Raw genomic sequence first — 13,637 nt, forward strand, 5'->3', positions numbered from 1 at the left:
TGTTTACAACAAACATTATCACCTTATAGTTAAAGGTTGTTTATAGCTCATATACCCAGTGCTTTAAAATAAAGGATATTAACATTTAAAATTCTTCACATCTGCATCACTAGTTATGTCATTAGAAATGTCATTTTCAAATTTATTATTTGGATTGCGGCAGCACCTAAGAGCCCGTCATGAACCAGGACTTGTGCTAGGCACACAATAAACACAGCAGAAGAAGACAGCCCTTGCCCCAAAGAGCTTACAATCTAAGTAACATTCTGCTTTTAATGTTTATCTAATACAGATGTCCTAGGTTAGCTTTTGGTTCCTCTGCCAATGTTTAACAGAATGCTGATTTACATTTAATAAAAGGGTCTGTCTTTCTACTACCTGATCCTCACATGCTGACATTAATGTGGCTACTTTCAACACCATGCAAACGATAGTCCCTAATACAGACTGTTATCCAACATTCCTTAGAGAGACACATCCTGACTTAAGGACCCCTACATGTTAAATTCACTATAGCAAATGCAAGTACCGAATGTCACAGGTATTAAGGAATATGCTTTCTCAGTGCACTACTCGTGGCGAGCTGAGTGCGCTGTGAAGTCCAGCACTTTTAAACGTCATTGGGCCCGAGTATGTGACAGCTAGATTTGGAGTGACCCACATGTTGTGCTCTAGTGTACAAACAGTTCAACAGAGGCTGGCAGTAGTGGCAGTGTTGCTGTAAGGATGAGAAAAGCCAGTGATGGATACAGGATCTGAAATGAAATGAGGGTGACTAGCCTAGCAGCCTGCCAGTTACGTTGAAAGTAAGGAGAACCTGTGTTTCAGTGTAATCATTGAAGACACTGGCATGCCTGCAGAAAACTGTACCTGATCAATAGGCAGACAACATTCCAATACAAGTAGAGTTGGATGAAGGGGAATTAAGTCTTATGGTGAGGCCCCAAAATAGATACTGTTCACTTATTTGCATATTAAAAACTTACAACCTTCTTCCTGTTCGCTGTCTTTCCAATTAACAGGATATTTAACCACTCTGGGTAAGCACATTAGCTGTTTTTTTTTTCTTCTAAGGCACAATGGGATGCCTTTCAACTGGAAGACAGACCAAGTTGTGGTGGTCTCCTGTTTTGCTCCTCACTGAGATCCCAGCCGTATGTTCATTCACAGAAAGGTGGTTGTGACGTCACAGCTCAAGATCCAAATAGCCAGCCGCAATGGCTTTGAGCAATCTGTCTCAAGACATACTTTACTGGCATATAATGTTGGCCTGAACAGGCTTTATGGTAGTACTTCCCATGTAAATAATGTCTGAAAAATTTCTTTAGACAGTGAAATAGAAGAAGAATCTGAGGAAGATGAAGATTATATTCCTTCAGAAGACTGGAAAAAGGTAAACATTTGAGGACTTGCTGTTAAGGATATATCTTTATTAAATGTGTTATTAAATATAGTGTACTGTTGATTATTCCAGGCATAAGTGGGCATTGTATCCTATCAGCAGAAGGAGACAGGAAATAAGAGTTCACTGGAATTAATTCCTGTAAACGGGCTCCTTTTTGCTAATTTTCAGTTTATCCAGAAAGTGGAAAAGATTGTCTGACTTAACTAAAACCACCAGGTTGTCATCGTTAGCTTGTTTTCAATAAATAATTTCATAATACTTTGCAGGCAAAATACAAATACTGCCGAGTTAAGCCTTTTAAACTTTGCTTTCTCTTCACTGTCTATTTTCTGAAGTTCGTGGTTATTTCCACTCCCTTCAGGGACAAGGACTGCTTTGCATAGGCGTAGCCTCCGTTTTTTAGATTTCCCCCATTCTGACTTCCTTGCCTGGAATCCAGAGCCTCTGCTTAGGGGTTTCCCTCAAAACCCTCTCTGAGTTACAGGACTAGCTGCATCTCTGAATGCATCCCTTCAGGTGTCAGGCCTTTTGCCTTTACTTTTCCAGGGGTGAAATCACACAATTCTCCCACTCCTAGGCCAGGACTTGGGCTATAGTACCTTATGTATCAGCTGTGCTTAGCCCAGTATGTCTGACTGGGTTTGACACCTGCAGTTCTTTTGCAGTTTGGTTCCTTTTTACCAGTGATCAGTCTTCTCAAACCCAAGTGTTTAATCTTAGCAGTAGGAATAAAGCATAACACGAGAGGAAGGATTTTAAAAGTCTACATGCATGTTTCTTACTTAAAGATCTACCCAGGGAGGCCTACCTCTTCAGATGTCCCGTTGGGGGTAGAGAGGGGTGTCAGTCCAAACAGCTTCTTGGCAACAACTTCCCTGATCTCTGGACACAGTATTGTAGTCTCTTTGATCTGCTGGCCCCTAGCTGTGTCTCTGTAACTTTGACTGTAACCTGGACGTAGGATCTTCAGTTATAGCTCAGGCCTTGTGTTTTAACCATGCTGAAATGTTTACTGAGAAGTAGTGTATCTTGAGCTATTGTTTCACTTCCTGCTTGTATTTTCCAGCAGCCTGCTATTAAACTAAACCAACATATTCATACTGTGAAATCCCGATAACCGTGTCACATATAGTATTCATACATTATCACAGAGCAGCTCTATATCCATCAGTCTCCATCTGACCGATCAGGAGAATGTAACTTCATTTAGTGAAATAAATTCTGTGATTTAAGTGAGAAATCACACTGAAGTAATTGCTATCTTTGTTCTAATTATCATTGCAGATGGGATGCTTTAATACAACTCAAGCATTATATGAAGTACACGTAATTGTTTTTAATCTCAATAAGTAGATGTAAAAGAATGTGTATTTACTTTTCTTTTTCCTCTGCCAATATGCCACATAAAGTAAATAACCATAATACATTTTCTGCATGATGTGAAGGGTTTTTAATTCCCAAAACAGAGGAAAAGGGTTGAAGTTTAAGTTTTAACTCATGATGACTTTGAGCTTTATAAATTATCTGCTTCCTCTCCTGCTCTTCCCAACAATTAAAAATGAACAGCTTTAGTGTTAATGTATGTTTCTTTTAATACTCTCTCAAAGCCTCATAGACAAAGTAAATTTCCATATTGGTTTTTTTTAATTCCTATTAGTTTTTGTCACATATTTTGTAGGTTATTGGTGGCAGGACTTTTTAGTGCTTAAAGGGATATTGTCACTCTGTCATTCTATAGAAAACAGATAAGACTGTCAAATGCATTATTATTATTATTTTTTTTTTTTAAACAGGAAATCATGGTGGGTTCTATGTTTCAAGCTGAAATTCCAGTTGGCATATGCAAATACAAGGAGAATGAGAAAGGTGAGCTTTGATGCTGTCAACATTTCTGAAATGATTTGTTCAAGTTTCTGTACTAAAGTTTGAGGGAGGATTTCAGACAAGACATCTTAGAAAAAATTAAGCTATTAATTGAAATGGCAGATCTTTCTTTGCTTGAATTAAAAAAAAATAAAAATCAGGCAGAGATCAAGTCCAAAAAATTTAGTTGCTTTTGCTATTAAAAAAATGTCACTGGGAGGAATAAATCTATTTTAAATATTAATGTACTAAAAGATAAAGTATGTGCTGCTAGCTGTGGAGAAACTACTTTTGGTGCTCCTTTCTTTATCTGGTAGGTATCTTAACATAGAGCTTGAACTCTGTATTTCTCTGAAATTCAACAAGGTATATTTGTAATTTGCTGCTGATTCATCCATTCTTATTTTACTGTACTGTAAATGACTTGTGGCCTTCTATAATAAAACTATATAGCTGGTTTTTTTACTGCAGAAGCCTACAAAAAACAGCTTTTCATGGCCTTGCATCCAATCACTGGTTTGAGAACTGAAAATATGTGTCATGGACACAGACTGTTTGCGGGGGGAGGGGAGTTAAAGTTTCACTAAATTGTTGTTACACTAGTGCTGGTATAATTTTTGTTCTGTACTTTTTCCTTCCCCACCCACTGTATTTTTGGATGAAACCTTTATTCACAGGCCTCAAATTGGACTAGTGTTGACATTTACAATGGGAAAATAAATTAGGCTGACAACGTGCAATCATACCCTTTGGCTCTCAGCTGATGAGATCTTGTTCTTAAAGTATAACTTATAATGTACTGCTAATATAAACATTTGTATTTTTGGGTAGAATTACATTATTGTGACCATCTAGGAATTTTAGCACTTGGCCGAACATAGTAGCTTAATGACGTACTCCGTTTCCATGAAGGTTTCATAACAAATGCAGTTTTGGTATAATTTATTCTTTGAACTCTGCCTGTATGGATTTCCAGTCTGTGATGCCTCATCTACACGCTCACTGTCACTCTCACTCTTCTCTGTGGATATCCCAATCCAAGTTTAGTGACTCCTGTGTTGTTAATTGAAAGAGTTTATACCTAGGGACTCTGAATCTGTGTCCCATAAGGCAAGCACTTTTGCCCTGAGCAGAGCCCAGGACAAATAAGTAATGAAGACATGAGGTTGGTGAGTTTACCTAACACCATGATCAGTGTAGCTCCAATTGTGTTTTGGTGTCTGATGTTTCTCTCATGTTCCACCCTTGGGTGCCTGGACAATGGAAGAGCAGAATATGTTGGTGTCGGATCCCTTGGCACCAGGAAAATTGATTCAGTGAAAGATCTGACTCAGGTCTCTGAGGGAACTTGAGTAGATTTAAAATTTTTATTAAAGCTAACGTTAAAAAATTATATAATACACAGGTTAAGAAAAGAGTCTCTGTACATCTGGGTATAGTGCTTAGATTATCCACAAATACAAAGTTTGTTTTTAAAGTCATAAGATACATATAGTGCATAATCAGCAATAACCCAAATTTAGGTGAATAAATTAAAGAATACAGTTTAGATATTAGCATCCGAGTATTTGGGTACATCACTCATGAAAAGTTATACAGAGCGTTGGTTGTGGAAAGCAAATATAGCAATGAGTGAAGATTGTCCCTCAGTAATTGAGAATTTAGGGTAGGTTGTCCATTTAGAAAATACAAGACATCAGGAAAGTATTTGTTACTTTCCCGACTACGCTTCTCATCTACACGCTGAACTTCTTTATTCCTCTTGAAGAAGACTAGTTGTCATTGGTCCACTGCCAAGGACAAAGGTGCAAAAGCTCCTAAACCCTTGGGGAAGAAAATGCTACTCTTCAGATGTGCATAGCAAATTACTGAGCTGTCTAAGATAATATGGCTGTTTGATTTGAGACTTCATTGTTAGACTAACTGACAGAAAAGGCAAAAAGGGCTCCCAATATATCATTGCTGAGGACCTTCAAGTTGTGAAGGATATGCTCAGACCCGTTTGATGTTTCTGACATGACAGAAAAGTGAATTTTAACAAGGATGAAGAGGTTTTTTTTCTTGCGAAAATCTTCAGATCGTCCCCTTGACGGGCAAGCAGAGGTGGATGATGATATCCAGAGCTATTTGATTTGGAAATGGAGGAGTCACTCCGGGAACTGAAAGATTTCCATATTTTACCCCAAGCCACATCCACTACCAAGAGAGGCTAAGCGGCATTGCATTGCTGTTAAGAGGGCACGTTGTTAATATGTGGGCAGAACTAAGTTCTGAAGAACATATAGGCTATTTTTAGAATATAGGGATAATTCTAGGGCCTGGTCTACACTAGGAAATTAGGTTGGTATAACTACATCGCACAGGGATGTAAAAAATCCATACCCCTGAATGACGCAGTGTAGACAGTGCTGAGTTGACCAGAGAATTCTCCTGTTGATTTAGGTACCATCTCTCTTGGGACATGGATTACCTATGCTGATGCGAGAAGCCCTCCTGTCAGTGTAGGTAGCATCTTCTTTGAAGCACTACAGTGTTTTAAGTGTAGACAAGCCCTATGAAACAGTCAGTTCTCCCCAAAGATAGCAAGTGGATTAGATCATCTACACCCCATTTATTACAGAGTTCTGTCTATACCAGTGGTTCTCAGCCTGCACACAGCTGCAACCCATATGACATCCTAAGGGCCATACAGGTAGTGTGTATATGTGTTATTTGGGCCGCATCCACACTAGAGAGAGCTGCATATGTGGCCCACAGTGGTAAATAGGTTGAGAACCACTGGTCTATGCCCTTATACAGCCCTACTTTCTAGAGTTCTTTCCATGTTATCATATGGATGTAAAAGCTGGGAATCTACCAAACATATAGACAGACACCTAAATGCCTTTGAAAGCAAATGTCTTAGAAAAATACTAGGTATTAAATGGAACAAATTAGTAACAAATGCCCAGTTTTGTTGGAGTTCAACAACCCTTTATTGCTTAAATTATCCAGAAGAGAAGGTGGAAATATTTGAGATTTGTTAAGAATTAAGCCAGAGCATCTTCCATGGCAGGCATGCCATTTGGCAGTTGGAGGAACACGCAAGAGGGGCTGACTGAAACAATCCCTTGAGATGCTACTCAGAGGGAAAACTTACGGGATTTAACATGAGGATAGATGGGGTTCAGATTTTGGTATCATCCATTGATGTGGTAGTCATTCTTTGTGTGTCTAGCAACTTCTAATACACTCATCATGGTGTCGGTTACAAATTAAGAAATGTACTAAATCCATAACAAATTTTGTTCACCACCATTCCTTGATTTAACTGCTGTTACTTTTTTCTTAATCAGACCTATCCATGATGCGTAAAGGCAGTTGTTTTTCAGCCTCTATTATTGAGAGAAGGTTTGAGACTTCATTGAGGCCAGTGTCTCAGCTATCTTCTCAAAATATTTATTTTTATCAGTATCTTCGTCTTGCTTGAGTTAAGCTTGAGCTAGTTCGTTTTCACTCACATGTTTCTCTCTGTTCCTGTCATCTGGGCAATGGTGGGTTGATGGTCTGCTGAGCTGGCAAGGTTTCTGACATCAGATGCTGCTTTCAAGAGGCATTTTGACTTAGAGTGGTAGGCAAAGGTGTTCTCAGTCAGTCGTGGGCCTGGATGCTTTTTGCTGGCTTTCATGAACCATGGTGGCTAAGACTTCACATGTAGTAGTCCACACATCCCTCAGTTTGTGTGATTGAACCAAATGTTCTAAGGAAGCTGGAGTGATCAGTTTTCTAATCTTATCTCTAATAGATCTTTTCCAGCAAAGTAAAATGAGAATTACTCACAAGGTCTTGTTTTGGAGGTTAGGTGAAGGCAGTCTGGAGGGCTAGTTGACTCACTGTTTGAAATCGTTCTGCCATCTTGTGATTTTTGTAGTTTCAAGGGCAGAGGACGGGGAGGGATCTTCTGTTCCACAGATGATGTGTATGCGTGGGGATCTGATTAGATGCACAATGTATTTTGCAGCACTGCACTGTAGTCTGTGTGTATGTACATGATCTAACATAGTTAACAGTGAACCATAGAAACCATTTGGAAGAGCATTGATAGTACCATACATTTCAAATGAATATAATGCTCAGTCCTCTGGCCAAGCAGATTTTCCCATTAATCATGTTCGTAATTTTGAATCTTCTTGTGTTCTAAACTAGCAATTCTTTGAGGTTGAGTAGAAGTTGGAGTCTTACAGAATATGCTTCACTTATGTTTCTGTTTTTCTTAATTTAGTGTATGAAAATGATGACCAGCTGCTGTGGAATCCTGATTATTTAACAGAAGATAAAGTGATTGAATTCCTCAATGAAGCCTCCAGGCGAACAGGAGATGAGAAAGGACTAGAGGCAATTCCTGAAGGATCACATATTAAAGACAATGAACAGGTACATATTAGAATGTGTATTGTAATTATCGCATTTGCTGCCCCCATACCTCAAAGTCTGATTTGAGATTGCTTCTTTTTTCTCTTATCCCCATCAGAGGAACTGAATTGCTTCCACCCCTCTTGTCCCCAACAAAAGCAAATGTTTAAGAACCCAAATCACTAACACAAAGCATATTCAGTTTTAAAATTAAGTGCATTAAGAAACATTTTTATCTGCAATAACCTACGTTCTGGTCTCGATCTTCTTGTTGTAGATTTTATAGCACTTTACTAACTAAAACCAAATTCTGCTCCTGCCCCGATCAAAAGAACATGGACTTGACAAATGTGTGCATTGATGAGCCCTTTGATGTGTGCACGTGTCCAATTCTCAAGTCAGAACAATGTAAATCTTGTTAATTTGCATATTTTGGGGGGGCTGGACCTGTGAAGAAATGTGCATAAATTCCTTAAAGCACAAGATCACCAGTCCTGCAGATTTCCTAAGCTTTAGGATGTATGGTAAAACAAAATTGCCAGCCCAGGTTGGTTACTCTTTGTGTAACTAACCATATGTGCACATTTATTGGGATATCAGAATTTCATTTCTGAGTCTCGCCACAGAATGGGCGTAGGCTATACCTGTTGTCACACTTCTGCATCTTAGGGAATCAGTTATAAAAATTTGTCCTATAAATTAGGGTAGAGAAAGGAAACTATTTTTACAGTACATAACACTGTAATACAATATTTTAGAACAAGAAATGAAGAAGGGAAACGTGTATATTATACATACGCTATCCAGGAGGTGTATAACCTAAAAGTTATCTGTAAGTCTTCTGTATACTTATATTGCTGTTTTAAAAACCGTTTCTTCTACTGGATTTTTAGAGAAATTAGACTTTTCAGAATAAGTAATTGATAATTGCACCACTGTAGCAATATGCAAATTCAGTAGTATATGGAGTTATGCATATTAAATGTGTAGTTTTTCACCTTTCCAGGCATTGTATGAATTGGTTAAGTGCAATTTTGATACAGAAGAATCATTGAGAAGATTAAGATTTAATGTGAAAGCAGCCAGAGGTAAGAATACAACAGATTTTAAATGTACTTGTGTTTTTTCTTTTTTTATCCCATGCCTCCTTTAATTTGGCAAAATCATTAAAATTTGGGCATTGATTGCTGCTGTCAGATACCTCAGATTACAGCAGGATTTCACATCAGCATTGTGTAGCACTATTATCGCTCTTCCTCAAATCCAGGAATTAATGAACTCTGACCCCACGTTCAGAGTTCACTTCTAATGCAGCCATATAGGGATGAGCTTGACGTTGTGCTTCTAAAAGTTGAGGGCCAAAATGAGATTTTGGAGGACGAAGTGATGGGCATAGTATGAATATATAAGTACCTAGGCAATAACAAACAAGAAGAGGGTTTATGAATAAAAACTTGACATTTTTATTCATTACTTTGTAACTTTTTAGAATTTTAATGCACCCATCTAAAGTAGGAATTGTAGAGGGCTTATTCTCTATATTCATGCCTCTGGACTTTTATAAAATTCACTAAAGTTAATGTGTGTGAAATACACAAGAATTCGAAATACAAAGTAAAAAGAGATTAGGCCTCTAAATCTTATTTGTTGACAGAAAAAATTCCAAACTTTAATAAACTAACCTAAATATATAGAAGGTGCTTTGGCTGCATTGTGCACTTTCTGTCCTTGTACAGATCTTTCCTTTGTATCCTTCTGTCTGTTGTTGTTTCCTCTTCATTCATTTAACTTTTTACTCAGTATTAGTTCTTTCTGTTCTTTTCTTTATGCACTCATCTGTTAGCACTCCCTGCCTGCTCTGCTTTTGAGTCTTTAAGAAACTTAAATACAGAGTGTTTCTTGTATCAGAATCTTGAGTTTCCATTTGTTATCATTATGCTGTCACTTTAAAGTATGTTTTCTGTATTGTGTTTCTTATTTCAGAAGAGTTAGCTGTTTGGACAGAGGAAGAATGTAGGAATTTTGAACAAGGACTGAAGGCCTATGGAAAAGATTTTCATTTGATTCAGGCAAACAAGGTAAGGATGATTTTTTTTTTGTTTTGTTTTGTTTTTTTAAGTAGTTATTTTCCTACTTTTTTTTGTAGCTGAAAAGATATTAAATATCTTTTGACTTCCTTCCAAATCAGTTTTTTTTCTAGTCACTGTACTATACATATCCTTCTGTCACTTGATCTATCACAGGAGGGTGTTCTGGTTAGCTGGCACTGTATGGGGTATTTTCATTGTGCAAGGCCTCAAATGGGTCTGTTTACAAAAAGGAGTTTATCAATATCACCTAATGCTTAACTGGTCAGAATGTATTATAATCTTGTTAAATAAACTTAAAGATTCTGTAGAGGGTGGTAGGCATCTTCGGAAATGCTGCAACCAAGGTTGTTACAGGAAGGTTAGTAGGAATTTTCATATTGTAATAATTCTTGAGTTTCTCCACTGATTGACTACTTGGACATTTTGGAGTTGAGTTCAAGGTTTGACTGTATGCTTTGTTCAGAGCCCTGGGCAAGTGTAAGTTAGAGAGTAATGAAAGCTTTTTTTCAGAACCCACTGGGAAATAAAATATAGGTGGAGTCTCCCTCTAGTAAGCAACAAAAATTCATATTGCAATCTGCAGGAATACTGGCACAATGGTGTTTTTGCTTTTTATCCAGAGGTGTCTCAGAGCATATGTAAAACCCATAAAAGGGGAACTTCAGAATCTGCTTTCTACAGTTTTCCATTATATGTTTTTGCCCACCTCACCTGCAGTCTCTAGGGCAGATCCTCAGCTGTGTGGAAGTCAAATGAGCATTTGACATATTACATCATCTGCACCAGGTTCCTAAAAGTTGTTCCCTCTGCCATACCTAGGGGCATGAAGCCTGCTTCACAAATCATTCCCTTTAATAGAGTCAAGGCTTGAGGCATTCTCTGTGTTAGCATGCTCCCGATGCTTCCCCTGGTCACTAGAGTGCTCTTCCTGCTGCACACACCTCCTGTCACCACCGGACTTATTCCAGCTCAGTACTGCAATAAAGTATTCCGCTATTTGAAATAGATGCCAAGGCCAGAAGGGACCATTTTGATCATCTAATCTGACTTCCTGTATATCACAGGCCATGGAACTTCCCCAAAATAATTTCTAGAGGTATATCTTTTAGAAAAACATCCAATCTTGATATAAAAATTGTTGATGGAAAATCCACCACGACCCTTGGTAAACTGTTCCAATGGTTAATTACCCTCACTGTCAAAAATGTACACCTTATTTCTGGTCTGAATTTGTTTTGCTTCAGCTTCCAGCCATTGAATCCTGTTATACCTTTCTCTGGTAGATTGAAGAGCCCATTATTAAATATTTGTTTCCCACCTAGATACTTAAGCTGTATTTGCATGATAGTTGCATGACTGGTAGTATGCCATGATTTTGTTCGTGGTGTGTCCATTTTCACCTGAACCCATGCCCCTTGTGTTTTCTTGAGCTAAACTAGTCATTGAAATGTGTTGATATGGACATGCACAGAAATTTTCTGCCATTGTGAATTAATGTTTGAAAAAAAGGCATGTGCTTGGGAAGCCCACCTTCCCTGTTTAACTTGCTCCTTTTTAATTGATCAAAATCCAGATTTGGCATTTAGCTTTATCTGGAAAAGTAACTTCCAGAATATTTCTGAATTATGCTAAAAAGGTACATCACATCTATATAAGAATTACCATACTTGGCTAGATGGACCTCTGGTTTGATTCAGTATCCTGTCTGACAGTGGCCAGCACCAGATACTGCCAAGGAAAGTGTAAAATCCCTCCTATAGGCAGATGTGGGATAATCTGCTTTCCACACCCCCATCCTAATGCTCTCATCCTAATGTCTAATAGTTAGAGATGGTCTTAAACCCTGAAACGTGTGGTTTAAATATCCTTTCCAAAACTTTTGTCATGAATTATAACAATGCTGGGTATTTTTGAGATCCATATCAATGTCCAGTTCCATTGTGAATCATGTTAATTTCTTGGCCGCAGCAAATTCTTGTCAGTAAGTTACATGGTTTTTAATTATACATTGTGTGAATTTCATTGAATATCTCCTTGTTCTTGTGTTCGGAGACAAGGAGAACAAATGTTCTCCATCTACTTTCTCTATACCATTTATTACTTTATATACTTTTATCCTGTCACCCTGTTACTCATCATATAAAGCTGAAAAATCTTAAGGGAATCATTCATAGTATGCTTTGAGTCTCTGCTCTGGGCATGCAGAATCTCAAAGTATAATGTATCTCATGGTCTCTAGCAGAAAATACATTTGGATTTTCAATGTTTTGTGTGGCACCTTTTTCACAGGTACGAACAAGATCAGTTGGCGAGTGTGTAGCATTTTATTACATGTGGAAAAAATCAGAGCGGTATGACTTCTTTGCACAGCAGACCCGATTTGGGAAAAAGAAGTACAATCTCCATCCTGGTGTAACGTAAGCGGTGCTATCTTTTCTTACATACATGTCAGATTTATAGTCTTTCCTTAATATTGCTCTCTTCTAAAATGGAGTAATGAATGCAGTAAGAACTTGATTACTCCATAATTTCGGTTTTCAACAGGACAGTGGCCAAAGGAGAAGAGATGCAATCAGTTCCATTTAGTGTAATTGCTCAAATAGAACACCTGTTAGTATTAAGGCTAACCATTTACACTGAACAATTAATTTAATTTAGCCTGTTTTCTGGTTGTGCATTGTCTGAACAGATCACAATTTCTACAGCTACATTCACTGATGGATGTTTTATGCAAACACATCACAATCACAAATTTTAATTTGGCTTTCTGCAAGTATTCTGTAGTAGTTACTTCAAATTTGTTGTTTTGGCAAACATTCATACTAATAAACTTTTGTTCTTGAATATTCAGAGAACAAATAGTATGCGCACACAGGCAAAGCCTGTTGGTTTACATTTAAATGTTTGCAGGTAACTATTTTCAGTATTTGACTAGATGGTCACACTTTTTTGGGTTTTTTTTTTTGTTGTTTTTTTTGGTTTTTTTTTTTTGTTGCTTCTGTATGTTGAGCGCATTTTGCACACAGCCAAGAACTCCTTGTATTCCTCAGTATTCGCTCCCCGGTATGCCAGCCTCCCATCACGTTCTTTGGTAATATATGGAGATATACCTATCTCATAGAACTGGAAGGGACCCTGAAAGGTCATCGAGTCCAGCCCCCTGCCTTCACTAGCAAGACCAAGTACTGATTTTGCCCCAGATCCTTAAGTGGCCCCCTCAAGGATTGAACTCACAACCCTGGGTTTAGCAAGCCAATGCTCAAACCACTGAGCTATCCCTCATTTCGGGGACTCCCTGTATACACAACCTTCACGCCAAGGTTATACATGGCCCCTTATTTCCCATGGACAAATAACAGGAGGATCAAAATTAGTATAAGGAGATTATAACGTTAACTGACTGTATAAGGTACCATCTAAATACTTGAAGCAGTTATAAAAAAGAAGTGTGTGTACACAATATATTACACACACACACACACAACAAACTTCTAAAAAGCCAAGCCAGTGCTCACTGTGGTGTTCATTTTTAGGGATTACATGGACCGTCTTTTAGATGAAAGTGAAAGTGCTGCTTCCAGTCAAGCTCCGTCCCCTCCCCCTACAACCTCTAACAGCAGCACCAGCCAGTCTGAGAGGGAGGACAGCACAACTAGCAACAGTAATCAAAATGGTAAGTAAACACTGATGTGTTTTCACCCCCATCTTGCTCACTTACAAAAGAAGTTGCCACATCATAGCAATCTTGGAAATGGGCTGAAAAGTTGTAAAAAGAATTTTTTTTAAGGAGCATAGAGAGAACCCTTGAAATATCTTATTTCCAAGGGGTTCTGGCCAAGGTATCAGCGGTAAGTTACAGAACTAAAAGACCATACTTGCACATAAAT

General features: G+C 38.1%; 1 protein-coding gene across 4 annotated transcripts in view; it reads left to right on the top strand.

The window, feature by feature from the left end:
- Positions 1 to 13,637, top strand: part of MIER1 (MIER1 transcriptional regulator) — a 54,612-nt gene that overhangs the window by 38,405 nt on the left and 2,570 nt on the right. For 3 of the 4 annotated variants that reach the window (XM_065408954.1, XM_065408955.1, XM_065408958.1), the window contains 8 exons: positions 1,329 to 1,393; positions 2,690 to 2,725; positions 3,199 to 3,271; positions 7,530 to 7,681; positions 8,667 to 8,748; positions 9,644 to 9,738; positions 12,040 to 12,167; positions 13,284 to 13,423. In XM_065408954.1, the coding sequence (XP_065265026.1) occupies positions 1,329 to 1,393; positions 2,690 to 2,725; positions 3,199 to 3,271; positions 7,530 to 7,681; positions 8,667 to 8,748; positions 9,644 to 9,738; positions 12,040 to 12,167; positions 13,284 to 13,423 (771 nt within the window). The remainder of the gene's footprint in view (positions 1 to 1,328; positions 1,394 to 2,689; positions 2,726 to 3,198; positions 3,272 to 7,529; positions 7,682 to 8,666; positions 8,749 to 9,643; positions 9,739 to 12,039; positions 12,168 to 13,283; positions 13,424 to 13,637) is intronic. The other variant, XM_065408956.1, reaches the window with a different exon arrangement.

The sequence above is a fragment of the Emys orbicularis genome, chromosome 8 (assembly GCF_028017835.1).
Source record: "Emys orbicularis isolate rEmyOrb1 chromosome 8, rEmyOrb1.hap1, whole genome shotgun sequence".
In the NCBI taxonomy this organism is placed as follows: domain Eukaryota; kingdom Metazoa; phylum Chordata; order Testudines; family Emydidae; genus Emys; species Emys orbicularis.